The sequence below is a fragment of the Panicum virgatum genome, chromosome 8K (genome assembly GCF_016808335.1).
Source record: "Panicum virgatum strain AP13 chromosome 8K, P.virgatum_v5, whole genome shotgun sequence".
Taxonomy (NCBI): Eukaryota; Viridiplantae; Streptophyta; class Magnoliopsida; order Poales; family Poaceae; genus Panicum; species Panicum virgatum.
In genome coordinates this window covers 14743586-14755579 of record NC_053143.1, presented here as the reverse complement: position 1 = coordinate 14755579, position 11994 = coordinate 14743586, and the positions used below count along the sequence as shown (strand labels likewise).

General features: G+C 49.7%; 2 protein-coding genes across 2 annotated transcripts; one reads left to right on the top strand and one right to left on the bottom strand.

Moving 5' to 3' along the window:
• Nucleotides 1-5824: 5824 nt before the first annotated feature.
• On the top strand, nt 5825-6689 carry LOC120646189 (beta-amyrin 28-monooxygenase-like). Its single transcript, XM_039922880.1, has 2 exons — nt 5825-6346; nt 6464-6689. Exons 1-2 carry the CDS (start codon nt 6199-6201, stop codon nt 6607-6609), a joined length of 294 nt encoding a protein of 97 aa, XP_039778814.1. The 5' UTR covers nt 5825-6198; the 3' UTR covers nt 6610-6689.
• A 2756-nt stretch (nt 6690-9445) lies between these two features.
• LOC120646188 lies at nt 9446-11065 on the bottom strand. Its single transcript, XM_039922878.1, has one exon. The coding sequence runs from the start codon at nt 11028-11030 to the stop codon at nt 9768-9770; it is 1263 nt and encodes a 420-aa protein (XP_039778812.1). The 5' UTR covers nt 11031-11065; the 3' UTR covers nt 9446-9767.
• Between the last annotated feature and the right edge of the window lie 929 nt (nt 11066-11994).

The following is an 11994-nucleotide window of genomic DNA, read 5'->3' as shown; positions in this document are numbered from 1 at the left end:
AAGCTTCATGAAAAGGGCTGGTATTTTCATTTTCTGAAATCTCCTGACGGTGTTTTGAATGTAGAGGAAGTTGTCCTGTATGCATCTATGTTTGATTAATGCACTTCGGCATTTGGAGACCAGCTTGTTAAGGTGAGGAGCAAGTCTATTGGCCAACAGTTTTTGAGAATTTTTGCAATACATTGAATTAGACTTATTGGCCGGTAATATCCCACTTTGATGGCATCCAACTTCTTGGAATCAAAGCCCTGTGCGTTCAGGTTATGCAGCTGGTTGAACGCAGCGGTGAGGTCGTCTTTGATGATCTCCCAACATTCTTTAAAGAAAATTCCGGTAAATCCGTCCGGGCCGGGTGCTTTGTCCATGGGCATTGAATCAATAGTGTCTTTGATTTCTTGCTGGGAGAAGGGTTCTTCAAGGGAGGATAAATCGTGGGCCTGGTATCCAAGTGAAGACCAATTAAAGGTGGCCGGCCTGCCAATGGTAGTGCCAAGATGTTGGCGGAAGTGATCAGTAATGATCTTCTCCTTGTCATCATGAGGGAAAGCAAGGCCCTCTTCAGTTTGCAAGCAGTGGATGTAATTTTTCCTTGATCTTGAGTTCGCTCGCAGCTGGAAGAATTTGGTATTTGCATCACCAAAGCGGATATAGGTGAGGCGAGATCGTTGCCGGATCCTTGCTTTCTCAATGAGGGCCAAGCCAATAGAGCGAAGTTTCAGACATCTCAGCAGGTCAAGCTCCTCCAGTGTGAGAGCTCGATCTTCTTCGGCTGTCTCTAAACGAAGGATGATTTATTTGACCATAGCCAGTTGGAGCTTGGTGTCACCAATTTTGGATTTTTTCCATTTTTTTAAACTTTTCGCGGTTCAAGCCATTTTGATTTACCAGCGCTTGAGGGGTTGCGTCGAAGTAACCGGCCTATTCCAGGCCGTTTGCACCGCCTCCTTGAAGCCATCCATGTGCACCCAAAAATTTTCGAAGCGGAAAAAGTTGTTCGTCTCACGATCCAATTGACCTTGGAGTAGCAGTGGTGTATAATCAGACATGAGGGAAGGTAAGGAGTGGAGATAGCAAGACTAGAAAAGGATCCCCCAATCTGGTGTGCAAAAAACCTGATCGATTCTAGTTAAGGTTGAATTATCCTGCCCATTGCTCCAAGTAAACCGGCGTCCATTTAGTCGTAGCTCTTTCAGGCGGAGGGCATCAATGGTTGCTTTGAATGATCCCATTAGATGCTGATTAAGATTTGTATTGTTTTTATCCTGAGCTTGGTAAATGAGGTTGAAGTCACCAAGTACTAACCATTCATCAAGGTCAGGATTGGCCAAGTCCTTTAGTTCTTGTAGGAACAGAAGCTTGTCTGCATCTGTCACACCCGATTTTAGGGACAAAACCGAATGCATAACTATATGTATGCCAGGATCAAGTTTCATACATATAGAGACATTATAAGTGAATAATCAGCAACAGTATCACGAAAAAGAGAAAATACAGCAAATAAAAGACTATTAGAGTTATACAACTTATCATGGAAATGAAGGCTCCAAACTTCACAGGCAATCAACTGGGGGTTGCGTACGTCTAGAACTCATCAACATCTTCAATAGACTTCATATTCCTTTCCTTCTGAGCAGCAGTAAGCAAGGGTGAGTACACTTATGGTTGGCACTCAGCAAGGCCAGAAGAAATAACCAGAATATGATTTAATTCCATCTTTAAATTTATTAATCATGTGAGGATCCAAGCCGCTCTTGACCGTGAGCATGACTGATATATCAGTTTTACACTCTGCAGAGGTGGTACACTTTCACCACAATTCGCGTAAAAGTTCCGAAGAACTTTGAACCCAACCACACATGTGCTGATCAGGCACAATACCACACTTCCGAGGTGTGATTGCATAAGGACGCTACGAGACTTTTACAAAGGATCACAATATGTACGCACTGGTCCCTTGCTTTCTACGGTACCTCAGAAGATGAAGCTTCCTTCACCCGCTCCTCAAATATCGATAACCCAAAATCCACCAATCAAATGCCCCAGGCACGACATATAGATCATCTAATTACTTAGCCAAGACCAGAGCCATATGGTATTGTGGTTGTACGGTTTTCTTGGGTGGTTCTCCATGTTCCGATTAAATCATAATACTCTTGTAAATAAGCATAGATAGAAGTATGGTTAGGGTCACTTGCCTTTCTCCAACGAAAAGCTACTCTTACTGCTCTTCAGCTCTGACTCACTTGGAAACCTTGATTCTTCAATCTTCGAACGACAATTCTTCTACTCGAAGCAATCATGGGCAAACATACAAAACAAACAACAAGTACAACTAAGAACAATACACCAAAACAAAAGAAAGACTTTAAAAGAGCATACTAAAGGACAAAACTCACAGCTACGGTTACGAGAGCGCAAGAAACACGGAAAACGAAACTAAAACAGCAAATCTATAGACTAAACGGTGCTTCAGGAATCTAATCGCGACTAACTAAAGGGTTAAGGACTAAAAGAAAAGATTTGTAGACACAACAAAGTGTGCTCACATAGGACAATAGGGTGATAAAGCTATTGCACATGTTGCAAGGATCACGTGAGCGCAAGAATCGATGAAAACGGAGTTAGAACGGAAAAGTTATGGCTAAAACAGAGCTTCCAGGGGCTGGATCTGAAGAAACTAGGGACTAGATCGTAATTAAACCCTAAGCTCGGGGGCTAGCTTGCAAAACTAAGGCTAAGGACGGCGGGTTATATTTTGGAGAAGCTCAGGGGCTAAAACAGAAAAGCTAAGTGCTATTTCATAAATACTTTTGAACTGGCATGGACCGCGGCTTGATTCCTAGAAAATAGAGGGGCTCTTTTGCAAAAGTACCACAATTGACCAGTAAGGGTTAGGTTTGACTCGAGTTGAATATAATCTGGGCCGACAGATCAAGATCGGATGGCCAGGGGAGGTTGGGGCGAACGGCGGCGGCGCGCGGTGACGGGATGGCCGAACTTGGCCGAATCGGCCGTCCGGGGCTCGAAATCGAGCGCGGCAAGCACGGGGAGCACGCGCGCGACCTCGCGAACTCATCTAGGGCGTCTGGGAGGGGCCCAGGCGAGCGGAGCAGGCTCGCAGTGGCACATGGTGGAACGGCGGCGCCGGCGAGCTAGCGCGGGCGAAACAGAGCGAGAAGGAGGGAGAGAACAAGCCCGCGCGGTTCACTACCTTGATGCGAACCTCCGGGGGGCTCGAGGTCGTCAGGAAGGTGGTGGAATGGCGACTCCGCGGTGCTCCGGCAAACCCCAACAATGGCGGCGGCTGTAGCTAGGGTTTGCGCGAAATGAAAGCGACGGCGGCGGCTGGGTAGAGTTCCAGGGTGCGGGCGGCGCCTTTTATAGGCCGGAGCACGGAGCCTTGGCGTGCGGGCCACGCCGAGGCGGCTCGGGGCACGGCCGGACTCCGAGTCCTCCTCGCACAGGGCGCGGGGAAGACGGCGGGAGGGGGGGCTGAAGCGGCAGTGGGAGGGGGGGCTGAAGCGGGTTGGGCCGGAACAAGGAGATGGGCCGGTGGTGGCGTTTGGGCCGCGGGGAGAAAAAGAGAAAGGGGGAGTGGGCGGGCCTGCTGGGCTAAAAACGGGTTAGGGGAACAAGGGAGAAGTTTTCCATTTTCTGAAAAAGGTTCAAACAAAAACAATTCAAATTCGAAACCAAGAATTCAAATTCAAACTGAACCACAAACAAAAAGAACAATGTAGTGCGGCATGAATGCAACACAAAAGAACAACCTTATTTATTTTTTGAAAACAACCAATTATTTTAGTATTTACATACTAAATTCCCTGTGAAGAAAATAAATGTTGGGAAAATTTTAAAATTATGAGAAAGTTGTTGTTTTATTTTAGCATACGTCTGAGGTCCGTAGACTACCGTAATCCACCATTGTGTGTTGTCAGCTTTCATGGTGATCTTGGCCGTAATTGTGTAACGAGTGAGAGTGATTCTTGACAGAGAGAAGTAGTCTTCCGATGCTGCAAGCAGAATACTTCCTCTAGTTTGCTCGGCTGGTAAAAAGGTGAAGTTGTTTAAGAATTTATTTCCCAGTGTGCGAGCCACAACACCACGATCTATGGCGGCAAGTTTAGTTTCCTGGAGACAAATAATTGTGCTGCAAGTGTCCCGTACCAAATCGTGAACTACATCTCGCCTGGCTCCATCATTTAGACCCCTGACGTTCCAATTGAGAATTTGACAGTTACGCTGTGACATTTTGAGATGTAGTAGACCCAAAAGCAGAAGCTAATAAGGAGAGCGAGAGCGCTAATGTGAACTGCTCAAACATGGATCTTGTATTACTTAGGCAAGTGCTGCATTGCAGAGCAAACTGAAGGCCTATGGCTGCAAGCAAGTACATGTTCACCTGCCGGACGCGACGAGGAGTTGGAGCTGGTGCTTCTGCAATCAGTGCGTGGAGCGAAGGGTCGCTGCCTCGCTGGGGGTGGCCGTGCAGAAACCCAGCAGCTGAAGGCCCCTGGCTGCCGCTGGGGAGCTGCACGGCCAGGCGTGAAGACGGACGCGTCCTCGGCGTTCGGTAAACTGAAGCTGCGACATGAAGAAAGACAACACCCTAGGCAGAGACGCACAATGAGCAGTACTCATGCTGATGCATGTAACGCCGCCGCAGAGCCATCGAGTCCACAGAGCGCGTCGATGGCCTTGATCACCAGGTCTGTCAAGGGACTCCGAAACAAGCTGATGTAGGCGCTGCAAAGTTGCCTCTTGGGACTGCTCCTCCTGCATGACGCCCAGCTTCTTCATGAGAACCTGGCGGGCACGGTTCATGGGGTCACCGCAGGGCCAGGCAATTGCAGCCAATCGTGCACTTTTCCTTGTCGGAACACCGGGCTTTTCTTGGACCTGCGTGGTGCTGCCTGGCGGTTGGGTTGCTGGCGGGGCGGAAGCAGGGGTTGCTCGAGCTGTTGCGTGATGTTGTCGATGAAGATGGATGTCGCTGGAGACGTGTCCGCTCCATCTGTAGCAGTTCCTCCGTGCAGCTGAGAAGATACAAATTCAGACAATTCAGACTCCTACATTACAGTTGTAGATGCAGCTGGCACCAATGTCGGCTGCTGTGGGGTTTCCATTGGTTCTCCAAGTGCTGGATCTGAGCTTGCTGCAATCCCTTCCAAGGCATGATTTGTTGCCTGATCCTCAACGGTTGGTTCCGTAGCATGCTGAGGGCTGTCCTGGGGTACATCCAGCAGCAGAGGAGCAGTGTGCCCATCAGAGCATACCTTAGGTGGCCGAGGGGATAGATGGTGGTCGTCATCTTGCCCATCCAATGCAGCAGCCGACTTGCAGCGCTGCCTGTCTTCCAGAGATGGTTCCTTTGGCTGCCGATGCATGCGTGGCTCCGAGCGTGTGCGCCGACTGGAGTGGCGGTGTTGGCGACGTTCCCGACTGCGCCCGCACACCGAGAGCTCCTCTCCCTATGGCGATTGTCGGCCAGCCACGGTGCCCTCGAGCCTGTGTCGCTGTCCGTCGGGCGCGGAGTTCTTGTCTTGATCCCCAGTTACAACGTGGACATCATGTCCGGAAGAGTTGTAGTCTATCTGGCCGGTTACCTCAAAGTGGTTGTTCTGGTGAACAGCATGACCACCAGCATGCCGCCAGTGTTCCTATCGGAACATTCGTTTTTATATATTTAGGCCCGTTTAAATTGGATCCGGTTCCTATCGGTACAGCAACCTAAGCCATCCTATTGGTAATCCTAGTTCCCCTAAATCTCGATACAGCAGCGTAGGGTTTCATTTTTTCCACTCCCGGTTCACTTCGGCGGCGGCGGCGGCGGCGGCGACCGCGGCTCTCGAGCGACGAGCGCGGCATCCAACGCGTTCGAGGGCCGCCTCCCCGACTCCATCGCGCACTCCATCGCACAGCTCGGCTCGCTGGTCTACCTCGCCGCGTCTGGCAACCGGCCCTCCGGCGAGGTACCCGCCTGGCTTGGCGTCCGGCGGCCAGGCGGGAGCTGTCGGTGGAGTTCCAGCAGCTGGTGCAGGGCATTTGGGCGGTCCCGCTGGACCTGCCATTCACCAGGTTCAGACGGTGCCTCGCCGCCAGCCGGCGCGGGCGGCGCGCCGTCGCGGGGTCATCGAGGAGAGGAGGGCCAAGCTGGAGCGCGGGGAGAGCTCGCCGGCCGACGACATCGTCACCCACATGCTCTCCAGGGGCCTCCCCGACGAGGAGATCACGGACAACGTCATGTTCCTCATGGTCGCCGCGCACGACACCACCGCCGCCCTCATCACCTTCCTCCTCCGGCACCTCGACGCGAACAAGGACGCCTACGCCAAAGTTCTCGAGGGTAATTTAATTTCCACTTTGCATTTACGAATTTCAATCCAGTTTTGCCCAAGCAAGCACTCGTGCTGATGGATTCATTCCAACTCCAACCATGGATATCTGATGGATCGAGGAGCAGAGCAACAAGAAATCGCGCGGAGCAAGAAGCCAGGGGAGGCCCTGTCGTGGGACGACCTCGGCAGGATGCGCTACACCTGGGCGGCAGCGATGGAGACGTTGCGGATGGTCCCGCCGACAGCTCCCACCGCACGGCCGGTCCGATGAAATTTCGCCCGGAATTTCGGCTGAAATTTTCAAAAAATTTCTGTGATTTCAGCCAAAATTTGTTCAAATTTGAACGTGACTGTTTGACCGGCAGAAACGAAATTTCGTCTGAAAATTTCGGTCATTTCGGACCTGGGCGAAAATTTTTGCAAAACGAAATCGGAAACCCTGCATGCCGCCTGCCAGAAGTGGAGCCTCTGTCTCTGTGGCCGCGGTGGGACTCCGAACGCTCACGTTCACGCTCCCGTGGCGTGCGTGAAAGGCTCCGGAAGAGGCGGGAGCTCCAACTGTCGTCCTTGTGGCTGCACGCCCCCGCCGGTCAAGATCGTCGTCGTCGTCCTCTCTTCTTCGGCCGTCGTATCGGTCGACTGGCCGAGGGTCATGGCGGCTTCTTGGGGTCCTCTCGCCGTCGATGATGCCGTAGTGCCACTTGTAGTCTTTTGGAGGTGGTGAGCGGCCGTCACGCCCAAGCGGGCCCTCAAGCAGGTCGAGGTGGACAATCCCCCGGAAGCAGAGGCCGCGACGTCCCCTAATTCTGCATTCAAGGTTCATGGAATCCAATGGACAAGTAGAAAGCACTCAAAACTGGTAGCAACAAGAACAGGGTGATATTCCTAGTTATACAACATATCAGTGAATAAAACCAACGAACAGCACCATGATACCATAACAACATCAACGATCCCCGTCAGAAAAGTATGATGACACTGTACTTCAGTTTCAGTTCAAATCCATTTCCATGCTAGGCGCCTAGGCTCAACTGTTATGGAAACACTGGAGCACGCACTATAACACACACATTTTCAAACTAGATTGCCCATTACTAATTCATTCACGATAAGATGAAATATACGACAACCGCTATGCAGTGCCATCGTTGAACATAGGAAAACTTTTTTTCTTTTTTTGAAAAAGGGAACATACTAAAACTGATGGATGCCACAAAGGACCTGGAAGTACGCAGGTTCAGCAATTGAAGCATAACCATCTCGATCACTCTCAATATTGCAACCAACAACTTAACTCAGCACGTCCATCAATTAAAACGATCACACAACTGTTCAGCTAGTGGAAACCATATGCATAGTTGAGGTAAATCTGGGTTCAGCCCAATCAAGATTAGCATCGCGTGTTCGCTGAAATGCAGAGTCTGAAATGCATATTTATCAACAAATGGGATGGAATACCCACAAGGCATGGGAAAGTAGTATGCAGGTTTAGCAATTGTAGCAGTACGTTGTGATTTCAACAACTATCTGACTGAACATAGCAGTCAGCAACTACCCTCACTCTGAATATTGCAATCAGAAACTACACCACTCTGAATACTGCATCAGAAACAGCTCACTCTGAATACCGCAACCAGAAGGATCAATGGTATCAACTAACACAGTACACTTTACCCCATAAAAAAACAGTACCCTTCACAGTTCACAGCTATGATTTCATTGGAAGTTCAGAAATTGCAGAGTGAAATGCAAAGTTATCAGTACACTAGTACAGGGAAAGGACTCCTAGGTGCGCCATTGGACAGAATTGTGTAATCTGCAATTAGGCTTTAGGACAGAGCAGATATTTCATAATAAAATGAAATTGGGTACTGTAAGCCTGCAGGACCTTGAGGACACATCAGAATCACAAAGGAGTAAGGAATTTCTGATTTTGTTTCATAACTAACATTGGTTCAGCCTCCTTGCAATTTCAGTTTCCTAGCTGTACTGACATTAGGTAAAACCAGAGCACTAACTAACATATTTTCAAACTGAACTGCATAATAACGCTAATCCAATTCCGTTTCTGCTCTGCATTCTGTTGACAGAAACAATTGAAAACTCACAAGGTATTGAACAGTAGTATGCTGCTTCAACAATAAAAGCGGTTTCGGTCTGATCTCGACAACTAACATGATGTAAAATTTCCAAATTGCAAAACCATAATTACATGTACTTTGCAGAATCGGAAAAGTTAAACACGATATCTACCATGTTGTGTTATGTGATGCAAAAAGCCAGAACTGTCTTTTGATTATCTAAAACAAGATCAATACGCAAATAGACATATAATAGTTTAATATAAATCTATGTTGTACACAATTTGATTTTGAAGTGCATATTCAGAGAAATGAAGAGTTTGAAATCGTTGATATCAGCGAGAAAGTATGTGCACTTCAAAGTGGAATACCATGTCACTAACCAGTAACCACAGTCAAAATGATCTATAAAAATATGCAGATAGATAGATAGATACTGAATTAAGATTAAAATATTTGTATTATACACAGTTGAGATACATTGCAAGTTTAGTGAAAGGCTGATAACCTCCTCACTTGAAAAGCAGAGAATTTCAAATGCTAATTTATCAGGACATGGAAAATGAACAGTGACTGAGCCATCATTTAGTAAGTGTTGGAATCCACATTCAGGCTCATAACTTAAGGTTAACACAAACTTTAGACGAACATAAAGAAATCATGCGCATCTTCTGCACACAAGTCCATGAAATTCGACACATAAAACATAAAAACACAGAGAGTGGTGAGAACAGTACAACAAAGGAGGCTTGCAATTAATTAGTGCCACTAAAAGCAGGCTTCACAAGCTTCGGTGTACAGACCACGCCTTAGCATTATGCTAGGCTAACGAACAATCATCATATCATGACTGTAAATGAGTTGAAGTACCAAATCACACCAGTTAATCTTCCAAGCAATTCCAATTCCATGCTGTATTGAGATAAGGAAAAACCAGAGCACCAACAAACAAATTTTCGAACTGAATTGCACAAACGTGAAAAGCCCATTTAATATCTGTTCTGCATTCAATTAACAAAACCGACTTGGAACAACAAGGCACTGGATGTTCAGTTAACAAAACCGATCTGATACAAAAAAAAAAAAGCCACAGGAATGGAATGTAGTATGCCGGTTCAGCAATTGAAGCAGCATATTATGATTTCAACAACTATCTAAATCTGAATATTGCATTCAGAAACTAACTGATTCTGAATATTTCATTCAGAAACTACCTCACTCTGAATACTGCAATCAGAAACTACCTCACTCCGAACATTGCGATCAGAAGTTCCTCGGGACGTCAAATGACATGATCTCAGACAAATCAACTCAAGGATCATAGGGTAGCTGAAAACCTGTGGCCGCCTCAAGGGAGAAGCCAAACTGGAGCAGAGCGGTTCGACGGGTCTCCCCTCGGGAAGCAGCGCTGGACACGGCCACCTGACCACTTGCCGTTGTCGCTGCAGGGGTAGCACCTCTCGTTGCCGTTGCCGAAGATCACTGCCGCGTCGTAGAACTCCCCATCATCCAGGAAGTAGATGCCCTCCGTGAAGCCCGGCGGGTACCATCTCGCCTCGTAGGATCTGGAGCAGCCATGGCCGACGAACAGAATCCGGCCATCTAGCGCGTGCAGCTCGCTCCATTCCAAGGGGTACAGAGCGACGGGGTAGGCGTCGGCGTAGGCGTCCGGCACCATGGTGTTTCGTCCAGCCACCCGGAACACCTTGAACTTGGACGTCGGCTGGTTAGGCTGAGGCGTGAACCTGACGACCATGAGCAGCTCGCCGCGGGAGACGACGAGGTAGCGAGCGCGGACGTACTGGTCGTAGACGCGCCCGCTGGGACAGAAGCGGATCGTCTCCCAGTCTGTCCTCAGCTCGTTATCTCGAAGCCGGACAGGCGTGCAGATGCGGATGTGTTCGCCCTGGGTGAGGAAGAAGAAGCATCGTCCCACGCTGTTGTAGAGGAGGTCCTCAGCATCCAAGGCGGCGTCGTAGTGGGCAAGGGGCACGGGATCGTGGGCGCGGGGCCAGCCCTTGCGCCAGAGCGCGATGCAGCGATGGTACGGCGGCACGGCGGGTGGGTGCTGCCAGGACGTGACGATGGCGGCGCCGATGTAGTTGGGGTCGTTGGGCCAGGAGGAGAGCGCGGCGGCGTGGATGACCATCCTGTGGACGACGTGCGGGTCGGTCCGGCGCTGGAGCTCCCGCGGGAAGCCGCGGACGAAGCCGCTGCGGAGGTGGATGGCCTTGTTGGAGCGCGGGAGGCGGGTCTCGACGAAGATCCAGCGGTCGTCGTGGGAGCCGAAGAAGCGCGACCGGGCCGGGACGACGGCGAGGTGGTGGTGGACGCGGCAGGCGCTGAGGACGCAGGCGACGCGGGCGCTGCAGGCGAAGAGGCGGACGGAGAAGGGCGCCGGGAGGAGGAGCCGCGGGAGCGGCGGCGGCCGCGGGAGCAGGAGCCCAAGCAGGCGGCGCTGCTCGCGCATTGCGTCGCGCCACGCGCGGCACACCATGGACATGCGGCCGCGGTCGACGCCGCACGGGATGCGCTCGAGGATGTTGTGCAGGAGGTCCACGTGGAGGTCCTGCAGGGACGTGGGCGGCGGCGGGGGCGGGGGCGCGGCCATGGCGTCGCAGGATGGGGAGGACTGGACTTGCTGCCTTGCTGGTGGAAGAAGAAGAAAAGAAGAGAAGGCGGTTGCGAACTGGATGGGGGATTCGAATCCCCTTTTGTTGTGGAGGAAGCCGGCGGGAGGCAGGCAGGCAGCCAGCAAGGAGCCAGCTGTCTCGTTGCTAGCCGGAGAGGAGGAAGTGGGCCGCGTGGAGATGTTGGGCCGCGCAATAGTACAGTCTGATGCCCAGCTACGAATTCTAGGCCCACGAATCATTCATTGCCGTTAATTTTTTTTCTCTCCATGGGTTTCCTCTGTTTTTCCATGCTCACTGTACTCTAGTTTGGAAAAATGAGGAGTGTTCACTTTAACAAATATGTTTGTTAAACTTGTGAATTGCAAAGCCACACAAACTGTGTTCTTACGGTATACTAGTAATGGAGTATTGCACAAGACATGTTGCTGGTTACATTATATGCAAGCTGCAAATCCCAGGTTGCATTGTCTCATAATGAACTCGGATGATAGGCGAAGATAGAATTGCGTTCAGTGCAATTGGGATTTGCGTTACAAGTTCAGCGAACTGCATAGAGTTTTGAACTGCAAATTTGAATCTCTAGTCTCCCATCTCCTGCTGGATCGTCAAAACTCTCGGCAGTTCCATAAAATGACAATCTCTAGGCTCTCTGCACTTAAATGTAACAAACAATCTCTATGCTCCATCTCCTGCTAGACCAGACACAGCAAACTCGATAAAAGAGGGTGAGTTTGGCTACTGCAAATTCTTTTCAGGAGATGATGGACGAATATGGAATCTCATTTCAGATTTCATGAATATATTCTGCATGCAAGTTATGGGATCTGGCAGGCGATAAAACACACACTGAAGATTAGTACAGCAATAACAAGGAGTACAACAATTGAGTCCCGCAGATCTTGTTGCAAAGTGGTTACTGCAGTTGAAATGAGCCTATCCTAA